Source organism: Antedon mediterranea, chromosome 2, assembly GCF_964355755.1.
Source record: "Antedon mediterranea chromosome 2, ecAntMedi1.1, whole genome shotgun sequence".
In the NCBI taxonomy this organism is placed as follows: domain Eukaryota; kingdom Metazoa; phylum Echinodermata; class Crinoidea; order Comatulida; family Antedonidae; genus Antedon; species Antedon mediterranea.
In genome coordinates this window covers 2964453-2981245 of record NC_092671.1, presented here as the reverse complement: position 1 = coordinate 2981245, position 16793 = coordinate 2964453, and the positions used below count along the sequence as shown (strand labels likewise).

Below are 16793 nucleotides of genomic sequence, written 5' to 3'. Positions count from 1 at the left end.
GTATCATTCATTTTAACATAGAATACAGCATATTTATGTTTTCATCTTGTTGTATAATAATTATCAATGTTTACACTTATATTTGCATGTTGTGTTTTCATGTGTCTGTGTTTTTCTTTCTTTTTGTTACTTGGTGATAGAAATTGGTTTTAATAATTGGGGCAGCTTTTGCGGAAAACTAAATGCTTTTTTTCTTTGGCTACTTTCAGTTCTTTTCTTTTATTTTGTTTGCGTTTTTTTCGTTCTTCGTCTTCTTTTTAGACCATGTCTCTACCAGTAGTTGTGGTCTCGCATGGTAACCAAGAATGCAATGCTCTTGCGACCATCCTCTGGGATAATGCTTTTGCCGAATCAGTAAGTGCTAAAGCATGCTGGGAGAACATCGGAACTGTTGCTCCTTCCCGAGGATTGTGGGTAAACGGCTACACACATGGAAAATCTCCTGAATTACTCACAAGCTATCTAAATTTTCTCTAATCATTTTCTAATTTTTCTGATTTTATTTATTCTGGAAAGGGTTTATGTTCTTGCATGGTTCTCTATTTTGTTTCGTTGCTTTTAATTTATTTATTTGCTGTGGGTACGCTGGTGTTTTTACGGTTGTGTTGCCGTCTGCCTGCTTACTCTGCCAATTAGGGATGTCCTTAAATATACGTAAAAATGGGACAATTTCTTGTCATACCACACAGACGATGTCTCTCCCGGTTGTAGTTATCGTCCACGGCAACCAGGAGTCGAACGCATTGGCTACAGTCTTGTGGGACAATGCCTTTGCCGAGCCAGTAAGTTGAATATTACGACCTTTGAACTCCAATTCTTACCATATATAATATATTTTATAGATAGTACAGTATCTTTTAAGAATGACCAAATTAATAACATATTTTAATTATAAAGAAAACAATAATATATATAATAATGATCCATTGTGGTCTAGTTGTTAAGTACCCATCATGTAACTAAAGTTTCCAGGTTCAAATGAGAATGGAACTTTTCAATATATAGATTTATTTTTGATTATTTATACTGAATTTGTACAATACAATGATTGATTTATTAATGTAGCATATATCAATTTTTTCTATATTAAAGTTCAATTGCTAAATAATAATATTTAATAGCAGCATTTCCTATTACCGTAGTAAAACTAATTTTGGTTTGTAGTAAACATTAGCCAATTTTTTCTGATAATTTCAATGTATTTCAGTAATTTATACAGACCCTTTTAATATGTGATTTATAGGTTAATAGGTTAAACAATGAATTCATTTTGTCTAGATTGTATGATTTTTTGTTTTTATAACAAGCCAAAAATTAATCTTGTAAAAATTTATTTTACGCTTTGTAGGGAAGGATTCCATTTGCAGTACCAGATAGAGTAGCCTGGCCAGATATGGGGAAAGCTCTGAATTCTAAATTTATGTCAGCTAACGGTAGAAGTCTGTCACTTGAGAACCTTAATTACCTAGCACAGAAGGCATTTAGCGGCCAGAATATCCAAATAGACGACTATTCCACAATCCAGCTATCTTGGAGTACATTTAACAGGGTCAGTTTGGCTTGGTTTTTTTTTAATTCACCTATTGGTTTGTATTTCATATGCTTACAATGTTATTAGGACATCTCTGTTCAGTATATTAGGAATAATCTGTCATACAGTGTCACACGTTTGTCACATATTATAGGTTAAGTGCACTGTATTGGTAATTTTAACTTTGAAGTATTTTTTTGCATTGCATTTGAACATTACTTTAATGGAGTTAAAATGGTAATATCTGAATAAAAACAGCAGCATTTTCGCACCTTTTTGAAGCTAATAATATTTGTGGCAGTTAATCTATAAAAGGTGCGTCAAAACATCAAGATATTAAGCATAATAAATCACATCCAATATTCAATAATATACAGAAAACAAACAGTACAACACACCCTCTTTTAAACCTAATTATTGCTAAAGAGTAACACATTTTAAATCTCTTTATACTTTTCGTAAAATTTAAAAAAATATCTTATTTCTTTATACTAATTTTAATATTATTATGATTGTAGTACTCTGAATGTATCTATTTTTATTCCATCGTTCTTTGTTTTATTTATTATTTTAAGTAGTAAATTGTATTAGTTTATATGTATTGTTTCTGGGGTCTTTCTTGAGACAAGAAACTTGATTTCTTCTAGAGAAGACCCCAAATGATGGCTTATTACCTTGTTTCATTTAAATAATGTACACACCTATATATTACACTGTTAAAAAATATGCCATTGTTGAACAAATAAATGTTTTTTCAACTTGATTGGCTTCTATCTCTTTACAGGATCCATTACCAGGTAGGAATTTCACATTTTGGAAGTGGTTCCACGGAGTACAAGAGCTTACACGGAAGCACCTACGAGGACCATGGAATGATGGGTAATTAAGCAGGATAGCAAGAAAACTTTCTTGTTAATAGTTTATGCGCTTTCAAGAATAATTTAAATTAAATATCAGATTTATGTGCTTACGGTTTTGAGTAAAATCTATATTAAAGAAACACCCTTTGAAACCCAACAGAGTGTCTCCTAGATAGAGATGTTTCCTAAATAGAGGTTAGCTATAGTGTTAAGCTCTGTCTACACTATCAAACAAGTTTGACAAAAAAAAGTGTGATGTGCCCAAATATGGTAGTGATATGACATCATCATGTTCATACAGTATATGGGCACATCACATTGTTTTTTGTTTTTGCCACATAGAGTTTGATAGTGTAGACAGAGCTTTGAAATATATAATGCCCCTTGGTAGTTTGATACGAAAGTGTCCTCATAATAGAGGTGTCCCAAAGGAGGGGTTTCTACTTTAATAAAGTACTTTGATTAGTTTGTAGTGCAATAATTCAGACTAAGTACAAGTGTTTAATTGATTGCTGGTCCGGCAAAACTTATTCATTCAATTTAGATTACATAACTACAGCTAAAATAAATTCATTTAATATTCAGGTCCATCATGGGGTTCGTGACCAGAAGCCAGGCTCAAGATCTGTTACTTAGTCGACCAAATGGCAATTTCTTGTTACGCTTCAGTGACTCGGAGATAGGAGGCGTAACAATAGCATGGTCAGGAGATGACCCACAAACAGGTGAGAGGTCACTTAAATTAAACACCAAACGCCACCCTTTGTTATTAACACTCAGATAGAGGGGGCTATGCTACATACCACTAACTTGATTGCCTTTATTGAGAATGGAAATAAGTCATACTTTATGAAAGTTTGTTTTTAGTAGTAGTTTTACAAGAGGGATGGGTTATTTGGTTTAAACTTTGTTTGTTTAACTCATTTCATTAAAATTAAATGTGACTTATTGCATTTCCCCTGAGGGAATCATTATAAATAAATCTTGTTTCATACCTAAAATAGATGAAATTTATTCTTAAACTGTGTGTGGAATGTCAATCTCCAGTTTATACATCCAGAGACTCTATTTTTGTTCAATGTACTAAGGTGAAACAGGATTATTTTTGTTTTTAGTGGCACCGCAGTTCTAATTCTAAAGTCTTCAGTTCAATCCTTTTCCAAGTAGATTTCCAGTGTTAATGCTAATGTTGTCTTGTATTCCTGAAATCGGTTTTATTTTTCATTTTAAGCATTGCTAATTTTGTTACTTAGCATTGATTACTACACTGTACCTCTATCGTTACCCTGTCATTATTTGTCAGTCCTCAAAAGTGTTCTATGTCCAATGTAGCTTGTATATTTACTACAATAACTTTTTGGTTTTGAAGAATACTACTTTGTATTGTACTAAGTATGATCACTGCTATTTTATTCAAAGGAACAAGGGTATATTCTATTTAGTTAGTTAATTTTTTTAATTTTTTTTTTTTTTTTATAACACACCCAAGAGTATTTCTACCATTTGATTGGTTAATGTATCATTTATTTTAGTTATTTATTTTATTTATTTTATTCAGTTGTCAACCAACAGCGATGAAACCGCCACTAACAGGTTGAATCTAAACATAATAAACTATAAAAATGTATTCAATAAGCAACAAAAACATAAACAAAGATCACAACATTATAGAGATTTTACCCTTAAATACATTTAAACTATCATAAAATAATCAATATCCAAACACGTAACCTATTAAATGTGTTAGGTAACTGCTGAAAAATACCTCGATTTGTGCATTTTGTTCCATTGAACAGAAAAGTGGTACTAATTAACAGTAAATAGAACAGTTGTAAATTTCAACTCATGAAATATTCTCACCATTCAACACCATAAACAGTCATTGGTTGTATAATATTTTATATTCATATTATATTAAAATATCCTAGAAATGCCTTTAGTTGTGCAGCAAAATCCGGAATGAAATGTTTAGCTTTTTGCAGCAGACGTTCTTATATCGGCAGCGTTCTTATATACTTGGCACGGTAGTTGAATAGAACTAGTTTTCAATTCATATATCGTCATGTTTAGCATGAATGTACTGTACAAACGACAAGTTTAAATTTATTTAATGGATTCCTGATCATTTGCGACGTTTACATATTAACAATCAAATGTTACTGACCATTGAACTAAAAGTGTCAGGTAGTCGTTATTTTAAAATGCATTACCTTTATTCTCTAAGTGCTTTGCCCCGAGGGTTGGGATATATCAACATAATATGACAAATTAACTAACATGGTAATTTGATGCAGTTATGAAAGATGAATTGTAGTAGAAATTAAGTAACTAAGGCATCAGAAATTGGCTCAACCCAGTAGGTGGAAAACTGGCACAATAAACCCCTTGAGCTATAAACGTTTTTTTTAAATACTTTACGCTAATGAGTTTGTAATTGTAAATATTGCGATGTGATTTATTTTTTTCTTTATGAAAACATACTATGAAAAATATTGTTTGTATTTGTGGGAACAATAGAACCCATATCAATCATGAATTTATAAATGATGATGTGACATTTTTAGCAATGATCAACTTTTCCAAACTAGTTTGACAAAAATGGTGTGATTTACCCAAATATGGTAGTAATATGCCCAAATATGGTAGTGATATGACATCATCATATCCATATATGGGCACATCACATTTTTTGTCACATAAAGTTTGATAGTGTAAACAGAGCTTTAGGGTTTCTTTTTTACTTGGCAAAATAACATTTTGTCACGTGTAGTACATTTGTTTGCACGATAATGCCACATACCAATAGACCATGCTTATTAGTTTTCAGGAAAATCAATATATTGGTGACACACCAAAGTCTTGAGTTATCTGTATCTTCAATATGTGCCAAAATATAAAATAGCACACTCTCTGTCGCTCTCTATAGTTTGCCAAGTATTTCGCTTAGTTTCTGAGTGCTTATATTTTTATGTTTTTCATATCTGATAATGGTTTTTTTTTAAATCATCATGTAATTTTCATATCACCAAAAATTAATAAAAATGTGTTCATTTTGTTTGCAGGTACAAGTCAAGTGTGGAACTTACAGCCCTTTACTGGTGAAGATTTTAATATCAGATCCCTCGCTGACCGCATCCAAGACCTCCCTCATCTAATCTACCTGTACCCAGATATTCCAAAAGATAACGCTTTTAGATCGTATTATACGCCAATGTCCGGTAAGTAACTTAAATTTTCAAGTGATTCGCATAAAAAAACATCGCTTTTTTTATTTTGTTTTCCATATTTTTCTATTCTATAAGTTTTTGTTTGAGCAGGTTGCCCCGATGATGAAATGGTAGAAATCTCTCATACGTTGATTTTGTTCCCATGATGACAGAAAAATGACATTTTAGGCATTTGAGAAAAAATCTCTTTTATGTTGATTCTGTTCTAATAATGAGAGAAAAATTATATTATGCATTTGAAATGTGTTGAAAATCTCTCATACATTGATTTTAAATGCGGCTATCTAAAAATGTTGGTCCCTTTTAGTAATTCTTATCCACATTATATAAAGCAAAGAATAATTCATTAATACTACAGTACCTCAATAGGCCATTCAGAGAGAACTACATTCTTTTTACTCAAAGTAGTATCTTTTTTAATACAATTTAATTATCACTCTGTTTTATTAAGGTCATTTAAATCTTGCCACAATTTTAGGTGTTTATTATTTTCAAACACCTCCTAGAGGGAGTATTCCATAATGTTTCAATAAGTGACGTCTTTAATAAAGTGTCTAGCCCCAAGATACAATTGAATGGTCAAAAGTTGAACTACCGACCTTGTGTTTGTTTCCTGATACACAACCTTTTGAACAGTTAATAAGCTTACTTGATAGTACTATTTGGAAGGAGCTACGATTGATCGTAATCAAAACGGTACTGGGTTTGGTCTACTAGCGTTCCTGCTCCCAACAAGTACATCCATTCATAGAAGCCTTAATGAAGCAAGCCTACCTGGTGGTAACCATAGAACGGTCCCGAGATAACGACTATACTTCGGCTTTAGTTAGGAAAAAAAAGAGATTGATAGTGTTAAAAAAAAATCACACATGAGTGCATTCTTTTGATTTGTACTCTTCAGTATTAGTAGAATAGAAGGAATATTTCAGGTAGGTATATTTAATTGGGAAAAAAAAGAGATTGATAGTGTTAAAAAAAAATCACACATGAGTGCATTCTTGCCATTTGTACTCTTCAGTATTAGTAGAATAGAAGGAATATTTCAGGTATATTTAATTGGGATATTTAATATTTTGGAACTATTGCACTTTGGGAAATACGAAGCCAGTGAAAGATCCGCAACCTTAGTATTCGCTGTTTATCTCCACTTCTAAAATCAAAGTAAAGCTACTTTCACATCGCTTCTGGAAAAAAATCACAAGTATATTATGTTCTTTCACATTGAGCATGAATTTGGTTATCCTTTGTCAAACAGGGTTGTTCATTCTCACTGCTGATTGGACAAACGAAAAAAAATTGCTTGATTTCAGAAAACAAATGGCTTCTTTATCCATCGCTATGAATTCGGAACCCGAATCGGGTACGGATTCAGATCGTACAAATTTAATGTGAAAGTTCCTCCTATTCTTTACAACCCATTTTTCTCGGGGCACCGGACCGAATTCGGGTGCAATATGAAAGCAGCTTAAGTCTGCCTTTTTTAATGGCCTCGCCTCCCACCTAGTCTTTGACTTACGGAGCCGATTAGTTGAATTAAAGTTTACATTACAACAGTAGGTGTTACATAAAACAAATTATGAATATCTATATAAGTTCAATAGGAAAATATTTTATGACTTGAAAGATTGACTGTTAAGGACAATATAATACTTTGTGTTCCCTTCGAGGAAAACATTGAGTAGGGCTTTCTATAATTTACACATCATAAGCCACTGACAGTGATGAATGATCCTGTTTTTTTCTTTGTGTGATTGTGCATTTAATGAATATTTCATGGCGGCGGGTGCCTTAATATTCATATCTGTGATGCAAGTGCCTGTTAATTCATGTAATAACACCAAAACACATCCGCGATGTACAATCAAAATTATCCATCATATTCAGCCCAGTTTGACAAGTCTATCTCTTAATACCTTCGTCCCAGAATACAAAATACTGACAGTCACTTCAGCGGGATCTTAAACTGTTCGTTTAGTGTTTTTTTATAGAAGTTTTATGTTCTACTTTTTGATTGGATAAAAAATTAGCATAATGCGGGGATAGTTGGTATAAAGCTGTTTTAAGAAAAGAAAAAAAAAGATTGTAATAAAAAATATTGCCATGTACAAGCAAAATTTAATAGGTTTAATAACCCAGCTGCTTTACTTACTGTGGTAGACTTAATCATTCCACTACATAAAGGCCCTGTGTCATTTTCGAAAAATGTGCTCATATGACAGTGTGCAGAATGACATTTCGACTCAATAGCTGTATCACAAAAATAAAAGGCCATTAAATTGTAATAATAATTAATTAAAAAGGCTATTTCTACCCCAATTTTTTAAAGGGGAATGAAACATACTTGAAATTTTATGGTATCACTATATGCTTTTACAGAAACAGTTGCATGTAATTATCATATTACAAATCTATATATTTGATACCATTAAACCATTGCCATCAGCAATGCATTTAATATTCTGATATTCCAAATGTACTTTTGCAACTTTACTGCTCCTCTCAACGACAAATTCTAAGCTGTAACGCTATAGATCAATTATCTTCTTTTTTTATCTCCTTGTGGTAGATTGTATATTTTTTATTTTCGTCATGTGCACATCCTGACTTTAATGTATTCTTTGATTAGACTGAGATAAGCTTAAGCATTGCCGATGGCGCTCAATACAAACATTATTCAGCAAACACATTCAAAATCGTGATGTTTAACCTCAAACCACTTTTAAATAACAGTATTTTTGATGAATATTTATATATTTATATTTTTTTTATTTATACGTTTTTGTTTGTTTCAGATCAACCACTTCCCTCTAATAATGGCTATGTGGGATCGGTTCTCGTTAGTCGAATTCCTCAAATTCCTGTGTAAGTTTGACAATTTTTATATAACAATTTTAATAACCTAATAACATTTCAGGTAGCTCTCACGGATCATCTTTGGCTGATTCAATACTTTTGGTTTCTGAATTACCCTGTTATATACTGTAAATTAATTACTTAAGAAGAAGAAAATTTGTGAGAATGAGAAAAACCTCAACTGAGAATCGAACCCAGAATCTTCTGCTTGATATGCTGACATCCTAGACCATCATTGGCGTGGTTTGGTGTAACAACTTTTCTCAATTTTACTTGCTTACTTTACTTCACAAACCGTACAAGGTTAAACAATTGGAATTTAGTTTTTAAATCTGATTTACTGATCATTTAACAATGAAAAGTAACTATAAACCTAAATATTATTTTTTCTTTATAGGACAAACTGCCCCGACAACCCATCAACTCCCGGGTCGTACACACCGCAATATGACCCGCAGTCTCCTTCATCGTGTCCGCCGTCCGTTTGTAGTATACAAGGTGACATAGGCATTAGCAATATGCAAGAACCCATGATGAACGATGGGTAAGATATTCTAAAGTCATTACGATCATAATCTTACGGACATGATAGTCTTCAGCTCTGTCTACACTATCAAACGTTATGCGACAGAAACAAATGTGATGTTCTCATATATGGACAGGATGATGTCATATCACTTCCATATTTGGGCATATTATTACCATATTTGGGCACATCACACTTTTTTTGTTAAACTAATTTGATAGTATAGACAGAGCATTACAGGGTATGTTCAGATTGACACGGAAAGCTTCTAAATATACACACAGTTTATTTACTTGTATGATAACATAACACTATGTCTAGAATTTGAGGCTAAGCAGTGGCACCAATATGATTTTAATAAAAACATACTCGCATGTATTCAACGCTTTATCAAGATGCGCAAAAATTGTCGCTAGAACAAAAATACAATTAAGCAATGCTAACTTTTGGATTAACCTATTGAGTTCAAGCAATGATGCATCGTCTTTTTGTCCTCGGCATTTAAAGAGGATGATAAATTTCAAACAAAAACAAATTTGTTTACTATTCTTTGATGTAAATGAAGTGCTACTGTTGTGTCAGTTTGAATATATACCTCAAGACATATTCCACATGAATACATTGATCAAACATGCTGTACTTTTTCAACCAAAACAAACTTTGATTTCAAATTATCCATTTAAATTCAATAATCCGATGTTATTACTGTACATAATATAGTAAAATCTAATCTAAGCATAAATCGTTTAATTTTGTATACACAATATATGAAGTGTAAAATTTGAAATTGGGGAGGCACGCACCAACCAACATGAACGTAATCACTGGAGCACACTGAAGAGAAATTTAAAACATATTAAAAACAAACACGATAAAGACACGATAAAGAGTAAAGACAAATTATAAAGACACATCAATAATTTCAACCCATTGTTTTTCAAGGAGTTTTGGTATTATTGTCAGAAATGGTATAGGCCAGTAAGAGTTTTTGTTTTATTGTTAGAAATGGTATAGGCCAGTAGAAGTTTTTGTTTTATTGTCAGAAATGGTGTAGGCCAGTAGAAGTTTTTGCTTTATTGTCAGAAATGGTATAGGCCAGTAAGAGTTTTTGTTTTATTGTCAGAAATGGTATAGGCGAGTAAGAGTTTTTGCTTTATTGTCAGAAATGGTATAGGCCAGTAGAAGTTTTTATTCAAACAGCAAATTAATGTCATTGACTAAATGTTTAAAACCATTGTTATATATCAGGTTTTAAACTTAGAAAAAACACAGAATTTCTTGCAATTATGTAAAAAAATTAAAGTCTAATTCCGCTTTTAATGAGCGTAAATAAGTTTTTCCCAACTTCCGTACTTATCGGTAAATTACTGGAACCAAAAAGACGCAGGTTCACAAAGAAAACAACACATTTTTTTAAAGTACTGTAAATAATAATATCATGTTTTATAATATGTAGCTGTTACTTGCCAGTGGGCATGTACTTAATCGAACGCTAATTTTTAGTAATTAGATAAAAAGAATATATTTAAGAGTTTGTTGTTCTTCCCAAGCTTTTCTTATTATATTCTGCTGATTTTGTTAATACCAGCCTGTCGTTGAATTGTAATAAAAAAATTTTGTGAATTTATCAGTTAACTTTTTTAAATAATTTGATAAAATAAGACATCTGTTGTTATAAATATCTCTTTTTTTGCGATTTCTGTTCGTGATAAATAATCGCGGTGAAATAATTATGTAGAAAGAATTGAGTATTCATAAGGAAGATACGATTGTCATGTTTTATTAGTATTTGCATTGATAGTATTAATACGTTTAGTTTGTGTACATTGCACTGTAAGTGTCTAAACTTGCTTACCAAGTAACTGCTGCGCCGCCGCCGCCGCGATCACTCTATCACCTGTCACTACCTTAATAGACTTTCATTCAACGATTGATATTAACTGAAGTGTAGTAGACATATTTAAGTACACAGATAAGCAAGTTATGGTTGCTAGATGAGCCTGAGGCTGTACGGCTAGCTTCATTTGAATCTTATCACAAATGCACATACCCAATTGTGAATTTGTCATCAATATTTTAGATTTTCTAATTTGACAGCAAAAATGAGATTTTAATTCATATGTTATATTTTTATATTTGATGTCTATTGTTATTGTTCCATTTTATAAATAAGTAAACAATTTATTCAACTTTCCTTAAACATCTATAAATATAATTTTTTTAAACAAAATTAAAATTTAAATGAAAACATTATTTATTTTTTTATTTATTTTTTATATATTTTTCAAATATATTTTTTCATTTTTTTTAAAATAAAATTCAAATTCTTTAAACAAATAATTAGTTTTGTATTATATTTGATATTTTTTTCCCCAATTTATTTATTTTTTAACAAATAATTATTGTTTTATTATATGTGAATATTTATTTAACTTATTTTTTTTTTGTACATCTAATTTTTTTTTTTTTTGTAAAAATCACAAATTCAGAATATTTATTAATTTTATTGTGTTTTAGTATATTAATTAGAATATTCTTTATTATATTAGTTATCAAAAATCAATCAATAGATCAAAAACAAATCATTTTTGTTTATATTCTCCTAATTATTTACCAGCAAAATGTAATAAATGAATGTGTTTATGTATACTTTGACCCATATTCATGTTTGGATATAAATCACATGTGGCACCGCATTTGCTAATTGTTGTAATGTTAGAACTGTTTCACCAGAACTATTAAACGTCATAAAGTTTAATACTAACTGATGTTATAAATACCGTTTAGATGAAAACAAGATCGTGTGCTTAAATATCTTACTCGTCTTTTAAGACTTATTTGTATTGAACTGTGGTTAACGCTGAGGTGAAGTCACTTACAAATGCTGCTTCGTGTTGTTTATCAAATTAGTTTTTTCTCTATTTACAAAATAAAACAGCTAGAAACTTAATAAATAATAATAAACGCTAAACACTTTGAGAGAACTAGAAGGTGTCCCGGCGTCTCGGATATTGGTTGCATGATTTAGGAACTCTGAGGTGAAGTCACTTACAAATGCTGCTTATTGTTGTTTATCAAATTAGTTTTTTCTCTATTTTCAAAATAAACCAGCTAGAAATTTAACAAATAATAATAAACGCTAAACACTTTGAGACAACTAGAAGGTGTCCCGGCGTCTCGGATATTGGTTGCATGATTTAGGAACGCTGAGGTGAAGTCACTTACAAATGCTGCTTAGTGTTGTTTATCAAATTAGTTTTTTCTCTATTTTCAAAATAAAACAGCTAGAAACTTAACAAATAATAATAAACGCTAAACACTTTGAGAGAACTAGAAGGTGTCTCGGATATTGGTTGCATGATTTAGGAACGCTGAGGTAAAGTCACTTACAAATGCTGCTTAGTGTTGTTTATCAAATTAGTTTTTTCTCTATTTTCAAAATAAAACAGCTAGAAACATAATAAATAATAATAAACGCTAAACACTTTGAGAGTACTAGAAGGTGTCCTGGTGTGGTTGGCTCGGATATTGGTTGCATGATTTAGGAACGCTGAGGTGAAGTCACTTACAAATGCTGCTTATTGTTGTTTATCAAATTAGTTTTTTCTCCAGAAACAGAAACTCAATAGATAATAATGATAATGCTAAACACTTTGAGAGAACTAGAGGGTGTCCCGTCGCGATTGGCTCGGATATTGGCAGCATGATTTAGGAAGAGATGAAGTGCAAAGGCGTCGGCTCTCCTACGACTATTATTATATTGTATATTTACAAAGATCAAATAGAGATATCATTTTCTGTAATGAATACACGCCATGTCGGGCATAGTTGATACTGTACACAAGAAGTAGGACAGAAAACTATTTAAATTCATTTACATTTTTTTGGGTTAGTTATATTTTCCTAAAACAAGTGTGTTATACAATACAGTATAAACTATAATTTTATTTTCAAACAAAATCAATGCAAATCAATAGGTTGTTGTGTGATTGTCCTAAAAAATAAAACACAAGTTACAACATTATACATCAACATACATCAACATAATATTTTGTTTATGTATTTTTTTTTTTATGTTTAATGATATCGGGAACTTTTATGAATAATTGTTATCTGTAAGCAAGATTGTGATTGGGTAGAAATAAGTCATGTGATACCAAGCAATAGACAGTCCGATTTGCCCCCCTCCTTCCTCGCCCAACCGATTTTTGTCGTCCATAACCATACATTGATATAACCATGATAATGAGGACATTTTTCCTACCTCTATTTTCATTTCCCCTTACTTTGACAGTTGATGAGCTGAAGGTCTTATTTTCCCCTCCTCTTCCCATCTGTATTTTCAAGTATTGCCGACTATGACTTCCTCGATGAAGACTTTGACTTTAGTTCCGTGACCCTGGATGACTACACGGATCCTATACAAGGCTTCATACCGGATGTACCAATGGAAGTCATGGAGGAACTGTTGAGAGGGTTTGAGCTGTAAAAGGAACCAGCAAGACAGCTTCTCACAACATCTTGTAGTTAAACTAGTTTAGATCTGAAGTGACTAAAATCATTGTATTCCTACGCATGTAAGTCTGAAATATATACTTGATTGAACTGTATAATATTCACGTAGCTTCTCACGTTGTTGCACGATAACATTCTGAAATCTTAAATGAGTAAACTCTCTCAAATCAGACACCTTTATGCCAGACTGGTTTTTAAGGTAAGAATGAATTGCACTTTCTTAAAAGTTAAGTCAGTTTTGGGAGAGTTAATATCAGAATGTATATAAACCATAAATGTATTTTTAAAACAACTCAATATTCAAAATAAAATGAACAAATACAGAATGTACCTAAATTAGGACAAATATATGTCATTGTTTGAATTAAAATATATGGTTTTATTTTTTAAGTTGAGATCGTGCAAATTAAAAAATTTTAACTGGATTTTAATCGTTTTTAACCATGCTCATTTTTTATGAGTACTAACTATAACTGGAATTTTTAAATCTTGTTTTTAAAGAACACTTTATCATTTATGAGCAGAATATGGATAGAAGTAAAGTATTTGTTATGCTTTGTATTTGACCAGTTTATTCTGAATAACTCACTTAAAATATTAGTTTACACTTTTTCAAAGAGTTTCAGTTTTGATCAAGCTCAGAATTATAAAGAATCAAATAGTTGTGTATAACTTATTAATGGAAATTAATTTACATGTACAATCAACTTTAATTAAATTATTTAATTAAATTTAATTGCATATTTTCATCAAATTGCATATTTTCAATTAAATATTTGTATTTAGGTTATTTGTTGGGTAAAATTTAATCATGTACAAAATTAATTTGATAACTTAATATTTGTATTAAAATAAATGTAAGTATGGTGTTGAAGTGCTTGGATAACATTTTTGCTTAAGTCGAAGATATTTAAGTGCTTTTGCAATGGACATTGTGATCTTCAAAATCATTGACTTAAAACAAAGTTAAGATGATTTTTTTCTAAGCAAGTTTGGTAAATCTGGCCCCGTTTTTCTTAATTTGAAAAACTTTCTCTCAAATCAAAACATTCTTATTAACATACTAAATAATGGACATTTATTCCAAATATCTTCAATAAAACCAAATTTAAAAATTGTTGACAATGATTTATATGAAGAAAAATAGTTTGTAAACCAATTAAGTCGCATTGTTGAAATGAAGATGGATTTTAGAAGAGAGGAAAAACAAGTTTGAAGAGTGGAGAAATAAAGAAGAAAAAATTTGAAAAGACCAAGTTTGAAGGACTTCCAACTATTTAGTTGTGACGACCAATATTTCCAGTTGATACAGTAGAACTTCTATTGAGGAGACACTTTATCTTACAATGAATTGGAGGCAATATGTGTGTGTTAACACTATGGCCAAATCTAATGCAAGGACTTCCTCATTTATATCCCCCCCCCCCCTCCAAAGAAGGAGGTGTTCTACTGTATTGTATTCAATCAATATTTTTCTTATAATTATATATTTTACATAAAAAGAGTAGAGATAGGATTTGTTAAGACTATGAATAATTATTTGACGCAAGATACATGATTTCATTACATAATGGACTGGTTCGCTAGTTATTAAACTAAACTTTATCTTTATAGTAACGAAGTTTCCCTAAAAAGTCTTCTTTAATTGTTAGTTTACCAATGATTACAAATACATTTCGATTTATCTATTGGTTAGTCAGGATAAAAATATGTATCTATACCAGAATATGTATCTATACCAGATTATGTTTAAAATATCATATATTCTGCGCACATGTGGAAACATACTGTTTTGCGTACGACGTAGTGATATGGATATGTATGATTAAAAGTAGAATTATTTATGCGTAGACAAGCACACTAAACGTCACTGTTTATTTTTCTTTAGCTATACTTTTTTGCTTGATATTATAAACTTATTCATGTTCTCGTAAACAAGAGTAATGTTTGTGTGTTTATAGTTGGTAACTGGTTTGTGATATATTACTCTCCAGAAATAATAAACCGATATCTAAAAGGCTACAAGTTCTAATTTTATATCTGAAACAACACAGTGTTACGCTAGCGTACAATCAATGATAATCTTGTTTGTACGCGCGTGTAATCACAGATACTCTTGTTTGGACGCGCGCGTGTAATCACCGATACTCTTGTTTGGACGCGCACGTACAATCACGATTACTTCTATTTTACACGCGTGTGCAATTAATGATGATCTTGTTTGTACGCGCCCGTGTAATCACTGACAATCTTTATGCGCGTACAATGTATGTTGACACTGACTGAAGCTAAAATATATACTTACAAGAACATTGTATTCATAATTATAATTATTATACAGTATAAGAGCAAATAATAATAATAATTGTATCATGATACAGTATAGGAGGTAATATTAATACCAAGTAATTATTGGCCATTTTAAGAGGAGAACGAGGAGGGGTAGGATAATCCTTAAATTGTGTAAGTATCATACCAAGAATAAATTGGTTATATCACAGATATAATGTACAGTATATGTTTTATTTTATAAACAATTTTATTTCAATAATGTACATCTATTAGTGTTCCTCCGTTTTTAGAGAGAGGTTATTTTTTCATGATTTGACATAATTGATTTTTCCATAGTACTTTTTTTATTTGTGATTTATGTAACATTAAGTGATAATACCGAAAAAATTCTACACTTTAATAGCAGTGTACACAATCTTGGTTCTTACTTGCTATCAGGCGGGTGTCACTTGACATGCTTGGTTCTCACAATGACTCAATGCAAGGGCGTAGACCAATCACAAGCGACACTTCGAATAATCCAACGATTGTGATTGGTCAAATCACTTCGTCCTAGTTAGAACCAAGCTTATGTGGGTAAAAAAGTACTCACAACGAAATGATATCGTATTGTTGTGAGAAGAACCAGGTTTAGCAGCTAATATTCACTTTCTTGTAGTCGCTTGAATTGTAAATGCTGGTAGGTATATTCTATTGTGTAGTTCAATGCTATGAATGTCTTTTTATTTGATTACAATAAATCACCCACCAAGAACACAGTGTGAATCTTATTTTTGAGGTCAAAATAAACGCGTTTACCAATTCATTTAAATAATGTGTGAGATGGAATACTTTAAAGATGTATTGTCCCTTAAAACACAAAAAAATTAAAGTCAAAATATACTAAATTTGTATTGGCCATATCAAAATAATATTAAAGTTATTCACTTTAAGTCGAAAAGTCGAGCCAAAAACAACAATTTTACGTAATTAACAGCTAAATTAATTTG

General features: G+C 31.1%; 1 protein-coding gene across 2 annotated transcripts in view; it reads left to right on the top strand.

Annotated features, from left to right (window-relative positions):
• Positions 1 to 16558, top strand: part of LOC140040061 (signal transducer and activator of transcription 5B-like) — a 50635-nt gene extending 34077 nt beyond the window's left edge. Inside the window, exons 13-20 of one of the 2 annotated variants that reach the window (XM_072085718.1) lie at positions 690 to 782; positions 1349 to 1549; positions 2316 to 2410; positions 2977 to 3116; positions 5454 to 5609; positions 8411 to 8480; positions 8869 to 9015; positions 13345 to 16558. In XM_072085718.1, coding sequence (XP_071941819.1) covers positions 690 to 782; positions 1349 to 1549; positions 2316 to 2410; positions 2977 to 3116; positions 5454 to 5609; positions 8411 to 8480; positions 8869 to 9015; positions 13345 to 13486 — 1044 coding nt within the window. In that variant the 3' untranslated portion in view covers positions 13487 to 16558. Of the gene's footprint in view, positions 1 to 689; positions 783 to 1348; positions 1550 to 2315; positions 2411 to 2976; positions 3117 to 5453; positions 5610 to 8410; positions 8481 to 8868; positions 9016 to 13291 lie in introns of both variants that reach the window. The other variant, XM_072085719.1, reaches the window with a different exon arrangement.
• The last annotated feature ends 235 nt before the right edge of the window (positions 16559 to 16793 follow it).